General features: G+C 39.4%; 1 protein-coding gene across 1 annotated transcript in view; it reads right to left on the bottom strand.

The window, feature by feature from the left end:
- SPAG17 (sperm associated antigen 17) overlaps positions 1-13496 on the bottom strand; it is a 114206-nt gene extending 100710 nt beyond the window's left edge. Inside the window, exons 1-3 of the mRNA XM_068957376.1 lie at positions 13363-13496; positions 7180-7320; positions 6709-6768 (exon numbers count right to left, since the gene is read on the bottom strand). Coding sequence (XP_068813477.1) covers positions 6709-6768; positions 7180-7320; positions 13363-13458 — 297 coding nt within the window. The 5' untranslated portion in view covers positions 13459-13496. The remainder of the gene's footprint in view (positions 1-6708; positions 6769-7179; positions 7321-13362) is intronic.
- Between the last annotated feature and the right edge of the window lie 5263 nt (positions 13497-18759).

The following is an 18759-nucleotide window of genomic DNA, read 5'->3' as shown; positions in this document are numbered from 1 at the left end:
TCTGTTTGGAAAAGTTCATCACAGTCATAAAAGGTCCCTATTAGCTAGCAGCAGAGCAAACTGAACTGGTTGTAAAGTGATCATGCTCACTCAAAAAAGATGGTTTGCATGACACTGTTGTGGCTTATCCTGGCCTTGAGAAAATCAACAGAAAAATGTTCATAAGTTTTGTATATTTTTCCTATACCACATGGAAAGATATAAGACAGAGGATTCCAGAAGTGAACATCTACTGAAGCACACAGTACAAATTTCAGTTTTGGTTCTATCAGACCTGGGAAGAGAAAGGAATTGTGTGCAAAGTCAATCAAAACACCAAAGGATAAAGACATCAACCTTTGCTTTTACATCTGTTCTATGAGATTGTGCTCTAAACAAAAGAAAATGGACTTGCTGATTTCTAAATACAAAGTTGACCTCACTGGTTTTACTGAAATATGGTAGGAAGCTTCATATGAACAGAATATTAAAATCAATTATTCTAACCTGTTTAGAAAGGCGTGAATGGGGGAGAGGGGAGGAGAGGCAACACTGTCTAAATCAGCAGTTTTCAATTCACAACTCAGAAATAAATTATGACTCGTTTTTTTAACCAAAAAAATCCTTTATAAAAACAGAACCACTAGCTCCCTAATGTCTCAGGCAAATACTCTCCCTCTTCTCCAGTCCTACATTAATCACAGACCTTTTCAGTCTGATGTAAGCCAGAGCTTTCATGATTGCCACCATCAAAATATCCTTGGAATTTCTAAAAATAGAAGATGGAGATTTTTCATTCTGATAACGTAGGAATTTGATTTTAGTTAACAGATGAAGAGGCACTGATCATAAAACTAGACTATCGTGATATCTACATTAGAAGTGGTGACGACTTGGATTATACTTAGCACATGCCAGCAGAAAAAAGACCCAACTAGAAATTATGCTTTCTCTGTGTTTGTTAGGGTCAGCAACACAAAACTGAAAACTATTATGCCCCAAGTCCGTTGTGAGAAAGAATTTACCCAGAGGAACATGAATCTCAGTTTACACCTGTTTAAGGATACTGCTCAATATTCAAAAAATGCATAATCTCATAACCAAGAAAAAGCAGCATGCAAGTTTAAAGGAAAAAGAAAAGGGCTAACATAAGTAACTTTAAGAATTGGAATCAAACGGAAAAATGGTAGTTTGAAGCAACAAAATACATCTTAAACTATGAATTACAGAAAAGAGATAAAGGAAGAAACAAAAGGCAAAGAAAAGTGTATACCAGCAGAGATAAGGATAATAAGTTTTTCTTTTTTTAACCTGTATCAGTCCAAAAAAAAAAATCCTTAGCATGGCATTGTGCTAGTATTAAATAGAAAAAGTAGAACAATCAATAAAGATACAGGAAAAGCAGGCCTGAGCCGCGAACATTTTGCTCTATATTTGGAAAAACAATAGATAGTATGGTTGCATCAATAAGCAGCTCATTAAGTACTTCCAACTGTATAAACAGAAAGCTGCAAAATGGCAGCTTTTGAAGCCAGACATACTAGAAGTCATCCTACCCAGATAATCTAAACAAAAGTTTTAAAAACAGGTAGCTGAGAAGCTCTTTAGATGACTAGTTGACTTTCAGCAACTCTCGGAGCACAAGAGTAGTTGTAAAATAAGTGAAAGAAAGTTAATGTTACACCAATGCTTAAAAAAGAGAAACCAGAAGAACTTAGTGGGTTTTGTTTGTTTTTTGTTTTAAGTACTGGCAGTGTAATACTAATCATTGCAGAATAACTGAGGATCTGATATTTTTCCCTAACGTCCTAATAGAGGATTCAATGAACAACAAACAAAAGGAGGGCAAAATAACTATTACTAATTTTATTATTTTTGAAAAACAGAAAGTCTATTCACTAACATCCTAACTTTCTCTCGTAATCCATTCAATAACAGAATAGCTTTCTCTAGGAAGAATGTAATTCTAGCTGAAAAATAATAACTTTGATACAGTGAAAAATAGAATTCTGTAAGTATTTTTTGACTATTGATTTTGAGGCAAGCATTCAAAGTTAATAAAGCACTGACAAAGATTAAAACTCATTAACTGACAGGTCTCAAAATGCAATAATATGCAAAGAGTCATCATAAACAGGTGAGTTTCTTGTGAGGTCTGAAGCATACAACATAGTAAGACTACTTTATTTAAACATTTAATCAGTAATCACGGAAAAGACACAGAGTCTCCCATTATAAGATCTGCAGAAGACACAATAACCATGCAAGCTATAAAGACTGTACTGGAAAACTCATTCATAAAGTAATGTGGCTAATGTAGCTAGTGTAGTGCAAGAAAGTAATAGAATTTAATTTTGTTAAATTACAAGATATCTTAGAATGAAGAAAACAGGCCAAATTTACAGGATGGAGAACCTGAAAAGTGGTAACTTTAAGAAGGACTCAATGTCCAATGGTGAACTAATCAGTCTAAAATATTGCTCTCAGTGCAAGGCAGTAGCCAAGATAGCTAATACAATCTTCCAACTCGTATATAGTCAGCTCCTAAATTAGGAGTATATGGACTATATGTTATGCTTGTATTTGGTACGTATTCAAAAACAAAACAAAACAAAACACACAAGTCCATTCCGGTGTTCACAGTTAAAAAAAAAAAATTAATGAATTGTAAAGGATTGTTGGAGAAAATTCACAGGAATGAAAAAGTCAGAAGGAATTTAATATAAATTGCTAAATACATGGAAAAATTAAGGGATAATTTGAACACAATCTCAGAGTATCTATACTAAAAAGAAGAGTAACTGCTAGATTTTCTTTGATCCAGTAAATATGGCTGTAAGCCATACATTGAAACATACATTTATAGAAGAGTTAGCAGAAACATACATTACTCGAAGAGTTAGCAGTCTAGCTCTTAACATAACTCCCACTGAAACCCTCTTGTAAACTTGAGTGGTGTAAGCCTGAACAGCGTAAACCTAAAATACGAGGTGTATAACCACCAAGTACCAACTCAATCTAGACCAAGAAGAAAACAGAGAATACTTGTATCCGTTTTACTGGAGGTGAAGGGAGAAGGAAAGTCTTCCTTTCATCTCCCAGGGCTGAGGGAAAGGAAAGAGGGAGAGGAGAAAGAAAAGAAGGCATCATTCAAGTTATGGCACAGGATGGGGGCTAAAAAAAAACCCACATACTTGCAGGAGACTTTCATTTCAGTTACCCAAAACACGCTTCCAGTACATTTGAGGTCCAACTCCAAACTGTCCATTTATCTTTTCCTTTCCTATGTGAATACCTCCCCAGGCCACCTCCTGCCCAACTCATGGGGTTTGCTGCTATCATACAGTTCTCTCCACTTGTGTAATAGGCTCTTCCCCTAGATTGTGCCTGTCTTTTCTGCTTAAAACTTGCTTGCTGAAAGGCTTTATAATGCACTCTTCCACAGCATGTTGTACAGTGCCTAGCAAAAGAGGAAGTTACTGTTAGTTACTTTTTAGGTCTTTTCTTATAGTTGTGGGATGTCTAAGAGCTTCTCTAACTTGTGTTCACTTATAACAACCCTGAAGGAATCAAGAGTCATGTAAGGATTTCTGGAGTGCAATGCACTGCTTCCTCCCACCCCAAAATGTGGGAGATTTCAATAGAGTTAGCTATCTACCCAGTGATTCACATCTGGGAAACACTCATTTACAGCTGATTTATACTCTGTGTATGCTGTTCCACCCAATGGCACAGAATTTCAGCATCAGAATGGATCAGGATTTGGATTTGGCCCCTGATTTGATAACATTTTTCAGTTTAACAAATTATAACTAGGAGGCATGCTACAGGAAAGTAGGATTAATATATTAATTCTTGATATGTAGTAGAATAAAGACTGATACTTTTGCTTGCAATCAAGCCCTTTGCGTTATACATGATTCACAGGATGGCTTATCTTGGAGATGAGTCAGAGCAGAGTGGGGAAGGATGGTGCTGTTATCAGATTTCAATTTTATTGGCTGCACAAGCAGGAGGTTACATTCTGAAGGTGGTGTTCTGGAATCCACACCCAAACAAAATCGGTTTCATCTCTGCCACTTGTGTCTAGCTCATCTCTCCATGATCCTTTATTCTAAGCATCTCAGCTTATCCGAGATTACCACAAAATTGTTCCACACCTCTCCCTCTTCCAACCCTCTTTCTCTCAGGGCCAAGTCCCTTATTCAACTATCCATTTTCTGCAACCTCAGCTACCTACTTCCAGTATTTTCACTGGAAGAGGCCACAAGAGGCTCCATCTTCTTTCACAACCTCTTCTTACCATGGTACTACTCCCTAGCTCCAGCTCCTTCCTTTGTGAGGATGTAACAAGATTCTTTTTCAAAATTTCCTGGGTAATGGGAAGGCAATGTTCTTGATCCTCCCCCAGTGAGACCAACAAACCTTGGAAACAGCAGCTGCAAGGAAAACAAATCTTTTCATCCATGCAGCTCCTAAGCTCACTCTCAATGAATTTTCTAGAAAAAAAAAATCAACTTGATAAACAAACCTAGTATGGTAAATGCAAGCTTGACTAGTTTAAGTCTGGAAAGTGAAACACTGTTTCATATTTGGTAGTGGTAAAAGACTTTCATTACATATGGTATGACCAACCTTAATAGAAAGTTGATAAAACAAACAGGTACACGAACAATAAAAGATACAAACCTTGCATATATGCCACACATACATTGTATTCAAACACACTGCAGTTTTAGGTGTCTGTAAGAAAAACTGTGCTTGATGATTCAATCTGATTTATTATGAAATCTGTTAATACTTTACAGGAAACAACATTTTCTCTCTCACATACAAGAACTTTTTTTTTCTCCTGGCATCTTTATGAGGTTCTCAGCCTAATGACATTTAATTAAGTGCTGGAGTTAGCACAGAATTACAAATCACGACTCCTAGTTTCTGATAATTGATTTATTTTATGAACCTGGTCAAGCCACTTAAGAAATAGACTTTCACAGACCTGGAAATTTGTCATCTACATATCCATAAAAACTGCCTTATCCTCGTCAAACTATAGAATAAGAGTACTACAAAACACAACACAAAAACATTTTAAGTTTTTTGACTTAAAAGCAGGAACTGCAGACTGCTGCACAGAAATTTATTAAAACCCATGCATTTCAGTAGAGGCAACGTGTAAGAAGACCGGAGACATGAGTACTAACGTAGCTATTAATACTGTTAACAACAGTGTTAATATCTATGTCATTAAAGTCCCGTTTTCACATACATATATTTTGGTACAGTTTATATGTTCAAAAATCATTAAAACTTCAGGAATCTCTTTTACAATCTCACCAAAACCTGACACACACTTGCAGAAATCCTGCTGTGTTGAATTCTACAGCAGAGGAGATAATTTAATTCAGTGAAGACAGAAATGTTCCTCTCAGAAGAACATTTCACAACTCTGTGTTCTGTGCTAACTCTGTACTCGTTTATCCTTATTACAATGAAAGCTTTGAATGCACGAACTGCAAACGGACCTTAAGTGAATACTCTGGACCTAACTTCTGCCGAGAGAGGCAGGATCTTAATGCTTGTAGCAACATGATCAATCTTTTAATTTGCTACAGCCAGACCGGAAACTGAGTCCAAGCAAAAGGTCAGAACAGGCATTTTACATTCACTGTTAAAGGAGGAGAGGAAAAAAAAATGTCTTTGAGGAGTAAAGTAAGCAGCTAATGAGACACAGCACTGACAGCTGGAATTTAATAAGTATCCACTTCACAAGGAAAATTGCTCTTAGTAATTAAATACAGGTATCATGCAAAGCTTCTGCTTAGAACCAGATTTCAAAATCCTGTCAGTAGTACTGAAGGAGTTTTACATCCCAGGTAATATAAGGGTGACTTTGCCTGGGAGGCTAGCCCTAAACGAAGAGGGTTAATTGCATAACATTCACAGTCATGTCAATTCCAAAGGGACTTGTTCAGATAGCAGTTTGGCATTACTGAAAAACAGACTGCAACTCAAAAGACATGTTATAAAGTCTGCCAAAACCTGAGACATATAAAAAGTTTATTAGTCATTGCAGAACTGAAATGCAAACAAGATTTTTTTAGAGGGATCCAAAATTCTTTTTGCTCCAGGTCTACAGGGCCATAAAACTCTACCTGAGAAAATTTTAAACAATCTTCTAATCAATCACAGAATTTTATAACCTCTCACAAGCTGTAAGTAAAACATTAACAAGGTTGGGAGAAGGAAGTCCTCTTTCTACTAAGCCTGATTCCCAACCCTTCCAACATACCTCTCTGGATGAACCAGGTCAGAACTTAATACCAGACTACCATTATAATGGATACTAGTGCACACAGATGGTGTTCTAGCATTGCAGTCCACAAATGAAAGAGAGTTTAGGTCTCTAAATTACTGCGAGTATCTCGCAGAGCAGAGTTTAATTATTTATCTGTAATTTGTGAGAACATCATCAAAATACAATCACATAACATATTCTTAACATAGTAAAGCCCATATCCCTAAAAAGGTATCTTGATCCTCACTTAATTAGCAATCCAAACAATTGTAATGGTATCAGAAGAAGAAAGCAGTTTAAGCACCTTTTGTGTTTTTTTCCAGCTACATCCAGCAGATTTGCATTTACTCAGGAATGCATAACATAATTATACAGCTGTATTTACTCAATGTAAAAAGAGCACGGACTCTACAATACAGGTTTTAACCTACCTCATGGTACATAGGCACATCCTTAACTTTTTTTCCCTTTTGATTTCCAGTTTCCATGATCTGCAAGAAAACAGAGCATTCTACTGAGCGGATTTTAAAATTTAAATAACCCATTTTACTGTTGTTATTCCCTTTTTTAAATCTACATTCACACTACAAAATGGTGAGGAATCATCTTAAGGTACCTCTGTACCTTTACCTCTGTACCTTAAGAGGGAAGTTATGATGATTAGCATCTTGAAGAAAATCTGGACAAAACCACATTATTTACAGGGAGCAGACCAGCTTACATAGCTTTTCTTCTTCCATTTTTAATTTCTATGAATCAGTGTAGTTTTTAAAGCCTCCAATGGTGTTATCCCATTGAATATGTCATTTGAAGTTGTCACTTATCAAAAAAACTAACATCTTGTCAAAAACAAATAGTATCTAGAGTTTGGCTTGTTACTAAAAGCTGTTTTTTCAGAATACCTGCTTGAAAATGTCTTCATGTGTTATCACGCTGAAGAGTTTCCGCTGTGGCACCTGCACAGCAAGACACAAGGCCTTTGTGTGGATTTCATCTTCAATTTTGTTCCCAACAACAAAAGCGATGCTAGGCTTCCAGTCATCCTACTTTCCAAAATAAAATATTCAGTGTATGTATTAAAATACAAGCAAAGAAAAATGCTTTACTACAGTTTCAAGGAGTAAGCCTGCAGAGATGGTTATTCTCCTAAGACATAATCAATATTACCATAGTCATCACACTAACATAAACTCTATACAACCTGAAAAAGCATGCAGTCTTTTGTTCCAATTCCTTCTACCATCAGGTGGCAGCATTACACTGTGGAAAACAAAAAACTAGTAAAGGCCTGCACAAACTCCCTTACTGGCAAATACTGTAAGTGTACCACAAAAAAATGCAGTAATTTTTAAATGTATTTGCAGATTTTACAGTCTAGTGAACAAACAAGAAGTACACAACGTATATACATACGTTTGGAGAGAAGAGGAGAAAAACCTGAGTTATGGTAGAGCAAGGGAAAGGACCTTTCCAAAAAAAAAAAAAAAGGTAGATGAAAACAACAGGAGTAGTGGTTTTCTCCTTTTCAGTTCCATCATTTTCTTCATTTGTTCCTTTCCCTTCTCTCAGCTGAAAAGAATTACTTTAAATGTTTGCAATTTGACTAACTGATGACTTGGGAAGGGAGAAAGAGATGTGATGTTGCATGGGGGGAAATAGGAAATAGTTTATAATACTCTAAGATAAGGTAACAAAGCATAACATCACCTGAAGATGGCACAGAGTGATTACACATATGCACTTTTTTTTTTTAATTGCTAGATATTCATAGAAACAGAAAAGCAGGAAAGACCACATGGGTCACTAAGTTCAGTATTCCGAACCTTCATTGTCTGACAGATCTCAGCTTTCTCAATCCTCAGATTCCTTGTCCAAAATCCTATTCTCTAGCCCCTCTTATATTTTCCCAGGCACTTTCAGAGTTATGCTTGAGTAATAAGAAATTCTTCTTCATATACTTATGCATTCTCTGGGACGGTACTAACAGCAAGAGTTCTCCTGATTTCTACAGTGGTGCCTACCTTCACAGCCGCCTATAACAACAAAGCAAAATACCAGGAAAAGTCCGGCTTGTGAAAAATCAACTTTTGGGAAAAAAAAAAAAAATCAACCTTACAATTTATCCAAACACAAACACTCTCAGGGGTTCAGCAAAAGATATGCCCTTGACATCAGTGTGACATCTCTATCTTCCCCCGTCGATTCCTTATTTCAAAGAAATAAGCTGCTACAGCTTCTTCGCAGAACAGCTATAACAATATTTATAGTATAGGCAAAACACTGGATAATATATTACAAGTAAAATAGCCTCAAAAAGATAACTCATAGCGGAAATTTCAACCATACCTAACTTAATTCTACAAAAGTATATGCAACTGAATACACGGTCTTTTAGTAGAAAAATTTTAACACTGTTAAGGATCCATCTCATACATCCCTAGCTGTAATAGGAAGAAAAAATATTTCTTTCATAAAAAAGATCCAATAGTTAGGAATTGGAGCTAGATGAACGCTAGGAATAACAACACACATCGTAACAGGGAATAATTATCCAGATTTCACAGTCAACTAATAGCATGTCCTTTATTTCTAGACTGACTCATCATTTTCCAGAAAAGCCGAGCATTCAGAGCAGCAACTGAAGTCTCTACGAGAACGTGAATGTGCGGCATTAATACATAGTTTAAGGTGTTTAACTGACTATACTTTTTTCTGACCTTAAAAATCTATTATTTTTGCATCAATATTACCTTACCCTTAATGTTCAAGGCACTGAAAGGATAGAAAAGAAACAGAGCCTGCTTCTACAGCTCACAACCTAAAATCACAACATAAAAATGAGAAGGAAATGAAGCAAAATGTATATGATTACTTTAAAAATATTTTCTCCCTCAATATAAAACTGGTCCTCCACTTAGCTTAATTCTTTCAGATGTTATTGTAGAAGGAGGGCCGGAGAAAGGACCTGAAGGAGGACAGATTTGCAACTTTAAGGCTACCTCAAATAAGGTTCTTAGCTTAAAGAACGGGATAGAAGAAACCATGGCAATAGCTATTGGAAAAGCATGGAAATAGTCTATGGAAGCTGCTACGGAGAGTACAGTACAAGCACTACCTACTATGAGTTAAGTAGACCGAAATCAAGGAAGTAGATGGCCCAGAAAATCAACAACCTGGATGCAAAACTGAATGAAAAAAGATTAATGCTGGAAAGGAAACATCAGTAAATGACTACAAGTGATTGGGCCTCCCCGTAACTCCTAACTGGGAGACATCTACTCACAATCATTGTCACAAATGGTACTATTTCCCCCATTTTAAAACTTCTGGCCATGCCAAGTGTTCAAACATGTCAAAAGCTCTCTCAGTGTCAGAAATGACCATCTATGGGGAAGCTGGTGTGTCCCTCAGCTGAAGAAGCTCCAATCCTAATCTCTCTGAGAATTCCATGTGAGCAGCTAGCGGTTTTCTAAAATGCCTATTTGCCACAGTAGTATTGGAATAATAGGGGCATTTGAAAAAAAAATTGAACTCCAAATCACATTGGAAAAAAAAAGGCAGGCATAGCTCACAAAATTTTGCTTCCTCATAAAACATGTCTCGCATTCTCTGCTTCAGCTCCTAGATACAAAAGGACAGCTGCTCTAGAGAAGACATTTGCACAAGGGAGGTAAAGTGAGATAAAAAATTTGGCTACTGTTGCAGTACTGGTTTCTAGATTTTTTTTGATGAGAAAAGTGCCTCAAGCCTTCTCAACCCCCCTTTTCAGGTAATCTGATTATTTGTCATTTTGCAGTGTCACTTATTCTTGTGGTATTTGATGGTGTTTTTTCTTAAGGCCACAACTAACAGCTTCACTTCCTTACACCAGAATTCCAAGTTTAACTGTAGGGGCTGAAGAGCGACATTTGAAAACACAAACCCCAAACACTTAAGCATCGAAAGGCAAGAGTTCTTTAACCTCCTGATTTTTAGGCAATACCTCAGAAACAGTGAGATTTGTTCGTGAAGTATGAACATTTAAGGCAACATCACCTCTGGCATTCTTTGCTTTCAACAATCAGAGAGCTTGTAAATCAGGAAATACAGTAGGCGTTACAGGAAAAGGTTACTCATCAGCCATTTTTGGGGCCCTGAGGCAACTACCACATAGGGTACCACTGCTGAGAAAACTCCAAATCCACTTTCATTTCTTGCTGATTGACACATGCCCGTATTACCACTGCATTCTGTTTTTACGGGTCTGAGCTTTTTATATTTTTAATAGTTTTTAAAGGGCTTAATTTTTCTTCAATTATCAGATCCTAAAATGCCAATAATATGAGAGAAACTGTATAGAAGGAACGTCAGAGCAGAATATGGCCTCCAGTTACTGTGCTTGCTTACATTGGCTAATAAGGACATATAATACCTAACAATTATTTCAATTGTTAGGGCTGCATTCGTCCAGAATTCACCTGTCACTCAGCAAATGCTGCCCCGTGAGTAACACACAAAGCTTAAAACTGACTAAGCATCTTAATTTATGTTTTGCAATTTAATTTGGTGAACCCTGTCAAAATATCTTGATGAATACCTGAAGGACAAGACAACTTACAGCTCCATGTTCTTTTGTGCAGCACATTAGAAATAAAAAAAGATGATAATAGATATAAAAGATATAACCTAAAATGCGAAGCTCTGCCAAATCCACATTTACTTTGTACATGTTTGAGTAGTCTGTTTGCCAGTTTTCATGGTGTTTTTAGTAAAAAGCAATTACTTGTTTAGTAAATACTATTTAAATCATATTTTAGTTAGCACGCCTGCCTATAAAATGTTAACACTACTGGTAAAATGACTCCTTTTCAGACACCAGACTAATAAAATTCTGCAAGTCATAAACACACACTAAAATGCTTGGCCTAAAAGGAAAGAATATTCTTTAATTTGAGAAAAGATTTCAAAATATATTATACATCAATTAGCAGGAGAAAAACTTATTTAATTGATAGAGTTCCTGTTATCTCCCAAATAATTTAAGGTTCATAGAACATATGACACACAATGTTGAGGAAAGAAAGAAATAATTAGAGGAGTGTGGCTTGTGGCACCTGTAATTAAAGTTGCTCAACACTCTCTTTCACAGGCTGTTTTCAGTTCCTGACCTTTAAATATTTGGGCTTAAACTCTCTACACTGTAAGATTATTGGGGGGGCGGGAAGGAGAGGATGGTGTGGTTTGGCTATTTGTCAGAATGAGGTTTGATTAAAAAAAAACAAAGTTATGTTTATCCTTTGATTTTAAAAAAACCCTATGATAAAATAATTGAGATATTCAATTCCCTCCATGTTCAAGAGGAAGGAAGTAAAATTTGGCAGCACAGACACATTTGTGTCAAGGATGTACTTTTACTATTTAGATTCAACTTGGCCATACTTGAGAAGTCTCAGTTCACATATGCTCAGAAACAATTTGTTTGCATTTGAGAGTTTTGCAAAAAGTAGGCTCCTGCCCATGACTGTAAGAGCTGAATCAGAAGTTTCAGCGGCTGCCCAGCATCAGAGAAGCCTGAGCTCAAACTAAGAGCAGGAAGACAGTTTTTCCCACACTCTCAAGGCTCTGTCTGATAGTATCTAGACCGTGAGACAGAGAAAATGGAATTTAACTGGAATATAAAATAGTCAGACAATCCCAAAATAAGGGACTGAGGAAATCTTAAATCAGTCCCATTAGGTATAGGCATTATGATAATCTTTAATTAGGTGATCTCATATTTTTCTCCTACAGAACTCCTGCTGCCTTCAGTGAATGTGTCCAACATTTCTTTCCATCTGCCTCAATGGGTGGTCCTGAATAAGCCTAATTCTAGCATCTCCTGTGTTTTGAGCATTTTATTTCCTACCTTTCAAAATATGTTAATATAATTATTTGTATTCAAAAAATATAATAAGCTGTACATAAAGCAGTAGAAAAAACAAAGCACTTTGTTCAGTGAATTCTCTGGACAATATCTACAACCACAGTAAACACCTCTATAAAAACATAGCTAATTGGCACCTTCCTAATAAGCTCAGGAAAAAGGTCAGGAACTGGCTAGGTGATGGAGAATAAACCTCCACCCCCTTCTCCTGCTTCCAGGAGGTTCTCCTAGAGCAGGGATGAGATTCACTAATGAGAAAGAGCTCAGGTGCCTCTGAGCTCTACTGAATAGGTACATTCTAGGGAAAAATGGGAAACAGCCTTAGCAGAGCGGCACTTACTTTAAAAAGTCATTTTGCTTGGTTAAACTCATACTATATGGCTCCTACCAAATCCTAATTTGAAAGTAAGGATGTAAGAGACTTTTTAACATTTGTGGCATGTTTGGTAAATTGATTAGCCACTTTAAAAGCTGCCTCCTGAATTCTGAAGTTCTCACACCAGCTGCCCAGCTGCAGGTACTAAAAAAATGGGGGGGGGGGGGAGGCACAACAGGAACCCAACAAACAAGGAGACCGTGGAAGTCATTTGTCTCACTCGCAGAAGTAGTGCTAGATAAACACATGCTAGATAAATATTATTGTTTGCTAAAGTATCACCCTATTTTGAAACCAAATTCTTTCTTGCAAGCTAAGATTTATTAGAATTACATTGCTTACACAGGACCTGGAAACCTAAATATGCTTTTAGATCCTCACATGCTGTTTAAAAAAAAAAAAGTGCCTTTTCGCTACACGCACTCGAGGAGGAAAATTATAGCTTCACATTTTCAACGCTACAGTTAATGCTGTGTCAGCACCTCCATCAAACCTCGTTGTTCAGCAGTTTATAAAAGTTCACCCCGAGCCAAAACTTGGCATTCAAATTCCCAGAAAGAAAAGTATCGAGAAGAAAAAAAAAAGCAATCGATTTGGCCGCTTTTCAGTTCTTAGAAGTACTGGAGGGGGAGGGAAGTGTGTGTGTGTGGGGGGGGGGGGGCCCTTAACGGCGTGTCGTGTTTATTTATGCGCCTCCCTGGGCTGAGCCGAGGGGGCCCAGCGCCCCCCACCCCCCGTGCCTAGACACGCGCCCCCGAGGCCGGCCGGCCGGCCCGCCCGCTCCCGCAGCCCCTCCGCTGCCTTCACCTCTTCGAGGCGGGCGGACACCAGCGCGGCCTCCCAGCTCTTGGCCGCGGCCCCCACGGCGGAGCTGCCGCCGGTCTTGGGCCGCTTCGGGCCCATGGCGGTGCCGCCGCTCGCTCGCTCGCGCAGTCCCCCACGCTGTCGCCGTAGCAACCGGGCGCCTGCGGGGCGACGCCTTCCGGGCACGCCCGCCACGCCGTTGCCGTGGCAACGGGGGGGGGAGCGCGGCGGGAGGCGCCGAGCTGGGAGGTGCTGGGGGGCCGCTGCGGGCAGGTTGGGCGGCTCGGCTCGGCTCGGCTCGGCTCGGCGCCGTGCCGCCGACGGTCCCGGCTGCCGCGTGTCTCCTTCCCGCTGGGCCTGCCCGTCCCGGCGCGGGCAGCGTGCACCAACGGTCACGGCAGGAGGCGGCCATTTTGCGGCCTTTGCTTGGCCCCCCGCCCTGGTTTGAAGGCGCCCATGTATTAGTAGGGCTTCGTGTTTCAGCCGTTTGGCCTCATTTGTGACCGGGACAGAAAGGACGGGGGATGGCAGGGTGCTGTCACGGCTCCCTGGGGCTCCTTGGGCTCCTGCGCCAGCGCAGCCGGCTCAGGGAGCACCTTGACCACGGCCACATGGGAATGATGCAGGCCTCTCGTAGGGAACAGCGGGAGTTTGCGCGTCGTGCTTTAACCAGCAAATTCAACTCCAAACCCAAACTTGCTGCCTGGGGCCAGCCTCCCCGCCGCCCTGGCATGCCTGGGAAGGCAAGCGAGCAAAGCGAGCTGATGCGGTGGCGCTAGAGCATGACCTCCACGCGGCTGCCTGCTGCGCAGCGCTGTGGAGGACGGTGCAGGTGTGGGCAGCAGGGCCTGCTCCCAGGCCTGGACCGCACGCCAAACTCTACCATATGTTACTGCACTGGGACCAGAAGGGGAGAGGGAGGCACAGTTGGGAGAAAGTAGGATTGCTGCCAAGATAAAGAATTCATTACAGAGGAGTCATGTCGTGATCTCACACTAGAGACGAGTGAAATATTCTGTGTGATTTAACATTTGGTGAAAATATCCCAAACCACATGCTGCCCTTCCCCCATCCCATTATACCGACCAGGATTGCTCTGAGCCTCCAAATCTTTATTTTAATTTCATAGGAGTCTTAAAGCCGTGCTGTGCAGTGCATTATTGCTTTAGACTGAACTTTGTTTTAGGCAGATAACCTAGTGTATGTGCTGTATAAAACACCTTTAATTACAAACTCTTAGTGGAGAAGTAGGAATTTGGGTTCATGACAAACATAAGAGACAAGTCTTCTTGTATCATCTTCTTATTTTGCAGAAGAATATCTTCCCTGCGTTTGCAGACAATAATGTAGTTTATAACAAGGGAAAGCTGTACAGTAGATTTGCCAACATCCATAAATGTTTTCCCTTCGCTCTGTTTCTTGGCTGATGTCCATTTTTTCCTTTTTGAGGTTTTCTTTTGTTGTCCAGAAAAAATCAGACTTCAATTCTTCATAGAAACAGGGAATGTGACGTTCCCACTATACCCTTGTTCTTCATTGAAGTCTTGGATATACAGCATATGCCCTCTAAGGCGCGTTGAGAGTATGGGGAAGGAGGACAAGGGCAGGAAGAGCAGTTGCTGCAGCGGAACAGGACAGAGCTATGTGGCAGAATGTGCCTATAGTGTGCTGCTGCTGCATAAGTTGCCATATCCTTATTGTGAACTGTGCTGAATTTCTGTGGTTCAGTTTCAGGACTGCATGTGAGCTTCAGGATGACCCAGGGGAGAGGGTTGTGCACGCCGTTCCTGACAGAATAGTTGGAAATGTACTCTACCATGAAGTTAATGGGAGAAGAAGACTGCTTAGTGGCACTAACCGTCCTGCCCACACCTTGATCTGTATGCTCTGGTTTATTAGGAAGGTTAAAAAATGGCAACTGCTGCAGATTGCTGTCAGCCTACAAACAGCTCTGAGAATATGAACAATAGCTCTGAGAATCATGAACTGGCCTGTTTATATCTACTGTGTGTTTGCTTGGGTGAATAATGATTATTTGAAGGAATCTAGGCTTTTTGTTCTGCTACTTATTGTCTTAGCAAACACGTCTAGCAAACTTGCTGTTTATTGTTGTTAAATGTTGCAGCAAATAGCAAGTCAAGCTGAAGTAGGACAGCTAATCACTGGGAGATTACCACTTCATTTAAAATGGCCTGCAAGATCCTCCCAAAAGAAGAAGAGAAAGGAGCTATATTTATTCCCTACTGCAAAGGATCAGAGCACATAGTCCTAAAATAGGTTCTCCTGCAGTGAAGTCAGCTAAAGGCATCTCTTATTTGGCTGCTTATCCCTGTCCGTTCAGTTGTGCTGTTTATCCCTGTCCGTTCAGTTGTGCTGTCAAAGACGTTTGTGGGGCCAAGCTGTAAACCAGATCACTGAAAGCTTCTAGGTTAAATCCTCTAGAACACAAAAAACAAATCAAAAATATTGGGAAACTACAGCCTTTGTTTCCTCCAAATGGCCTACACATGAAAAGGCCTAGTTGTCTCCAAGCCATCTGAAAACCTCCAGCTTCCTTTTGATAACTTAAAGTTGATGTTACTGAAATCCTGGATTAGCAAAACTGAATGCAGTTCAACCAGATTGGTAAGCGTGGAATGAGAGAAATGGACAGGTTAAGAATCCAGAGGGATAACGTCACAAAGTTTGGAGTACCAGCTGCATGAGAAAAGAATGGGCAGATGTAAGCCTGTCCATTCCCATGGAGCAAAGTTGGGCCTGCCTTTGGTGCAAGAGTTACTAGGTGAATCTGTGAATGCTTGTGTTTATGACAAGAATATTCATGGTGAGATTTTCCTGTGAGAGTGGCAAACCTCTGCAAGTGTGATTTTTCTGTGAGAGTGGCAAGTCAGCCTTTTATTTTCTGTCTTATTAAAAAAGAAGCACAGTATGTAGATACATGAACAAATGGCATTGCAGTAAGTGAAGTCATGAATTTACAACACACCAGCAATTCTGAATAGCACTCTAAATACAAGGTAGCTTGTTTCTCCCTGGAAGAGGGGTTAACTGCCACATGTATTCTGAATTTACACAGCAGGAAAAGAAACTGTACATCATTAATACTGCAGAGTAGCTGGACACAATAACCTGTTTCTGTGCCCATATCTTTAGATTATTAATACAGAATGAATTTTTTAAAATTAAGCTTGCTATTTACCTCTTTCAGAAAGAAGAAATTTTGAATGCCTTTTATTCTAGGGTGACTTAAAGAACATTTGCACTTACTTTTTCTCCAGTAAAGTGGAGAGAACAGGAAGACATTACTCTTTGTAAAATTCATGTCTTCTCTACTTGATATTTCCTGGAAAACTGCAGATGACTGAAGAACTGGTAGAGTTTTGGGATCTTAAATAATTAAAACCTGACCCATTGAGAGGGGAATTAATTTTAATCATGTTTGCTTTTCTTAAGTCCTTATTTTGTGTACTTGACAAATATTTGGAAAAAACAATCTTTTCATAAAGAACCATCAACTTCTCTCCTTCATTTGAGAAGTGAGCAAAGAACCCTCTTTTTCTGAGTCCTTAAGAGCATACTTAATTTTATTATTGCTTTCATAAGATTTAAATATTTCTTGAACAAGGAGGCTTTCCAAATTATGGCTTCAGAAAGCTTTTCCATTTTGGAAAACTTTCCAGAAGGTTGTCTAGAACAACTAACATGACCTGCAGCAGTGCCAAGGAAAACAATCTTCATATTCCTTATATTTTTAGGAGAAGAAAGGTGGACAAAAAAATCCCTTATTTTAGAGAACACTCTTCAGTCCTTTTTTCCTCTAAAGGACAAGGGGGAAGAACATAAAATTCATTTTGCTTTCCTTTTCTGGCCAAATTCGTTTTCATTTAGTTTCATAGTACTGCAGCATCTGGACTGGGAACAACTTTTGATGGAAGTTTGCAAACCACCAGGACCCAACCATCTCACAAGTTACACACACTTGACAGGTATGGCATGTGTTTCCACAGCTTCCCTGAACTTTCATGTATCAAGCTGGATGTAGCAGGTTTTTGCCTATAGTTGCTGCTCTGGCCACCAAATGATTCCCTGCAATTTATTTCTCAGTCTGCTAACTCATTTGTATAATTTGCATAACACTTCCTGCATGGATTGCATAGGCCTGTGGATGTGAACCAAATGTCTGTTTTAGCCTTAAGATCTATGGAGCTTATTTCTACAAAAGGAAATTAGAATTGCAGTTTGAGTTAACAGTGTGCCCTGAAAGGGACAAAAGACCAGCTGACCATAAATATAAGATAATGCACTACCCTTTTGAATGCAGCGTGGTGCACTTCAAATATTTCTAGCATCAAAGGTCAGTAATTTCATAGTGACCGAGTACTAAGCTTAATAAAACGATAAAATAAACTCTCCTACTCAGATTGCAATAGGCCTTCCTAATATAATATGTGGCTAGATGATGCTGAACTGTGAAAGTATGTGAGGATGGTTAGAGAGACAGGGAGCAGTTAAATTGTAAAAACAATATAATTCCAACTGTATAGAGAGCTACCATGTCAAGTCCATGCATTGTGTAGCAAGGCCTGCCATCTGAAATGGGGCCACTGTATGCACAAACCAACAGACCTAGCCAGATAAGTACGCACCTTAAGCCTGTCCGTCTAATAATGTGGCCAAAATCAAACGAAGTTGTAGATGTTCTTTCTCCTTCAGCCTCTAGCATTTACTGTTGGCTTGGCCAGTCATTGTTTTAACCACTTCAAACGAAATTTTTCTTACTCAAATATTTTCTGTCAAGCTGGGTTACAAATGTATGTAGCCTCTGTTGTTTATCATAAGCATATCATGCTGAGCAGATCAAACTTCCTTTATACATACAAATACGTTTCCATTTAAGAGTCCCCACCAACTTTTTTTACTGAAAAAGTCTTACAAGTCACTGCATTTAATTTTGAAAAAGACGGTTTTGTAGCCTAGTCTCTCCCATGTGCATGCGTATGCAAGGAGAATGCTTTCCCCTCCACATAGCCAGTGATATGAGGATTCCTGGCAAAGCTCAAAATGAAATCCATTATCGTCTGTCAGTAAACTGACTTCTAAATTCCAGCTGGACGCTATGCAACAGTCTCTTTAAAGAAAACTGCCTCTGCCTTTGGGATTGTAGTCTACTGCCTCTCGATAACTGAATTTTGGAAGCTGTTCAGTGCTGCCACTCAGCAAAAAAGTCCAGTTTCTGATATCTCAGGTTTTATTCCTGCCTTTTTCAAAACAAATCAGAAGGAAGCAATAAATCCCAACTAAGCATTTTCCCATCCTTGGAGAAAGACAACCCTCCCTCCCCCGTGCTTCAGCCCGGCTTTCAAATCCTGTATCACAGCCTCCTCTCTTCTGGCATAAAAC

Source organism: Struthio camelus, chromosome 1 (genome assembly GCF_040807025.1).
Source record: "Struthio camelus isolate bStrCam1 chromosome 1, bStrCam1.hap1, whole genome shotgun sequence".
NCBI classification, from domain to species: domain Eukaryota; kingdom Metazoa; phylum Chordata; class Aves; order Struthioniformes; family Struthionidae; genus Struthio; species Struthio camelus.
This window is presented reverse-complemented; position numbering and strand designations above follow the sequence as displayed.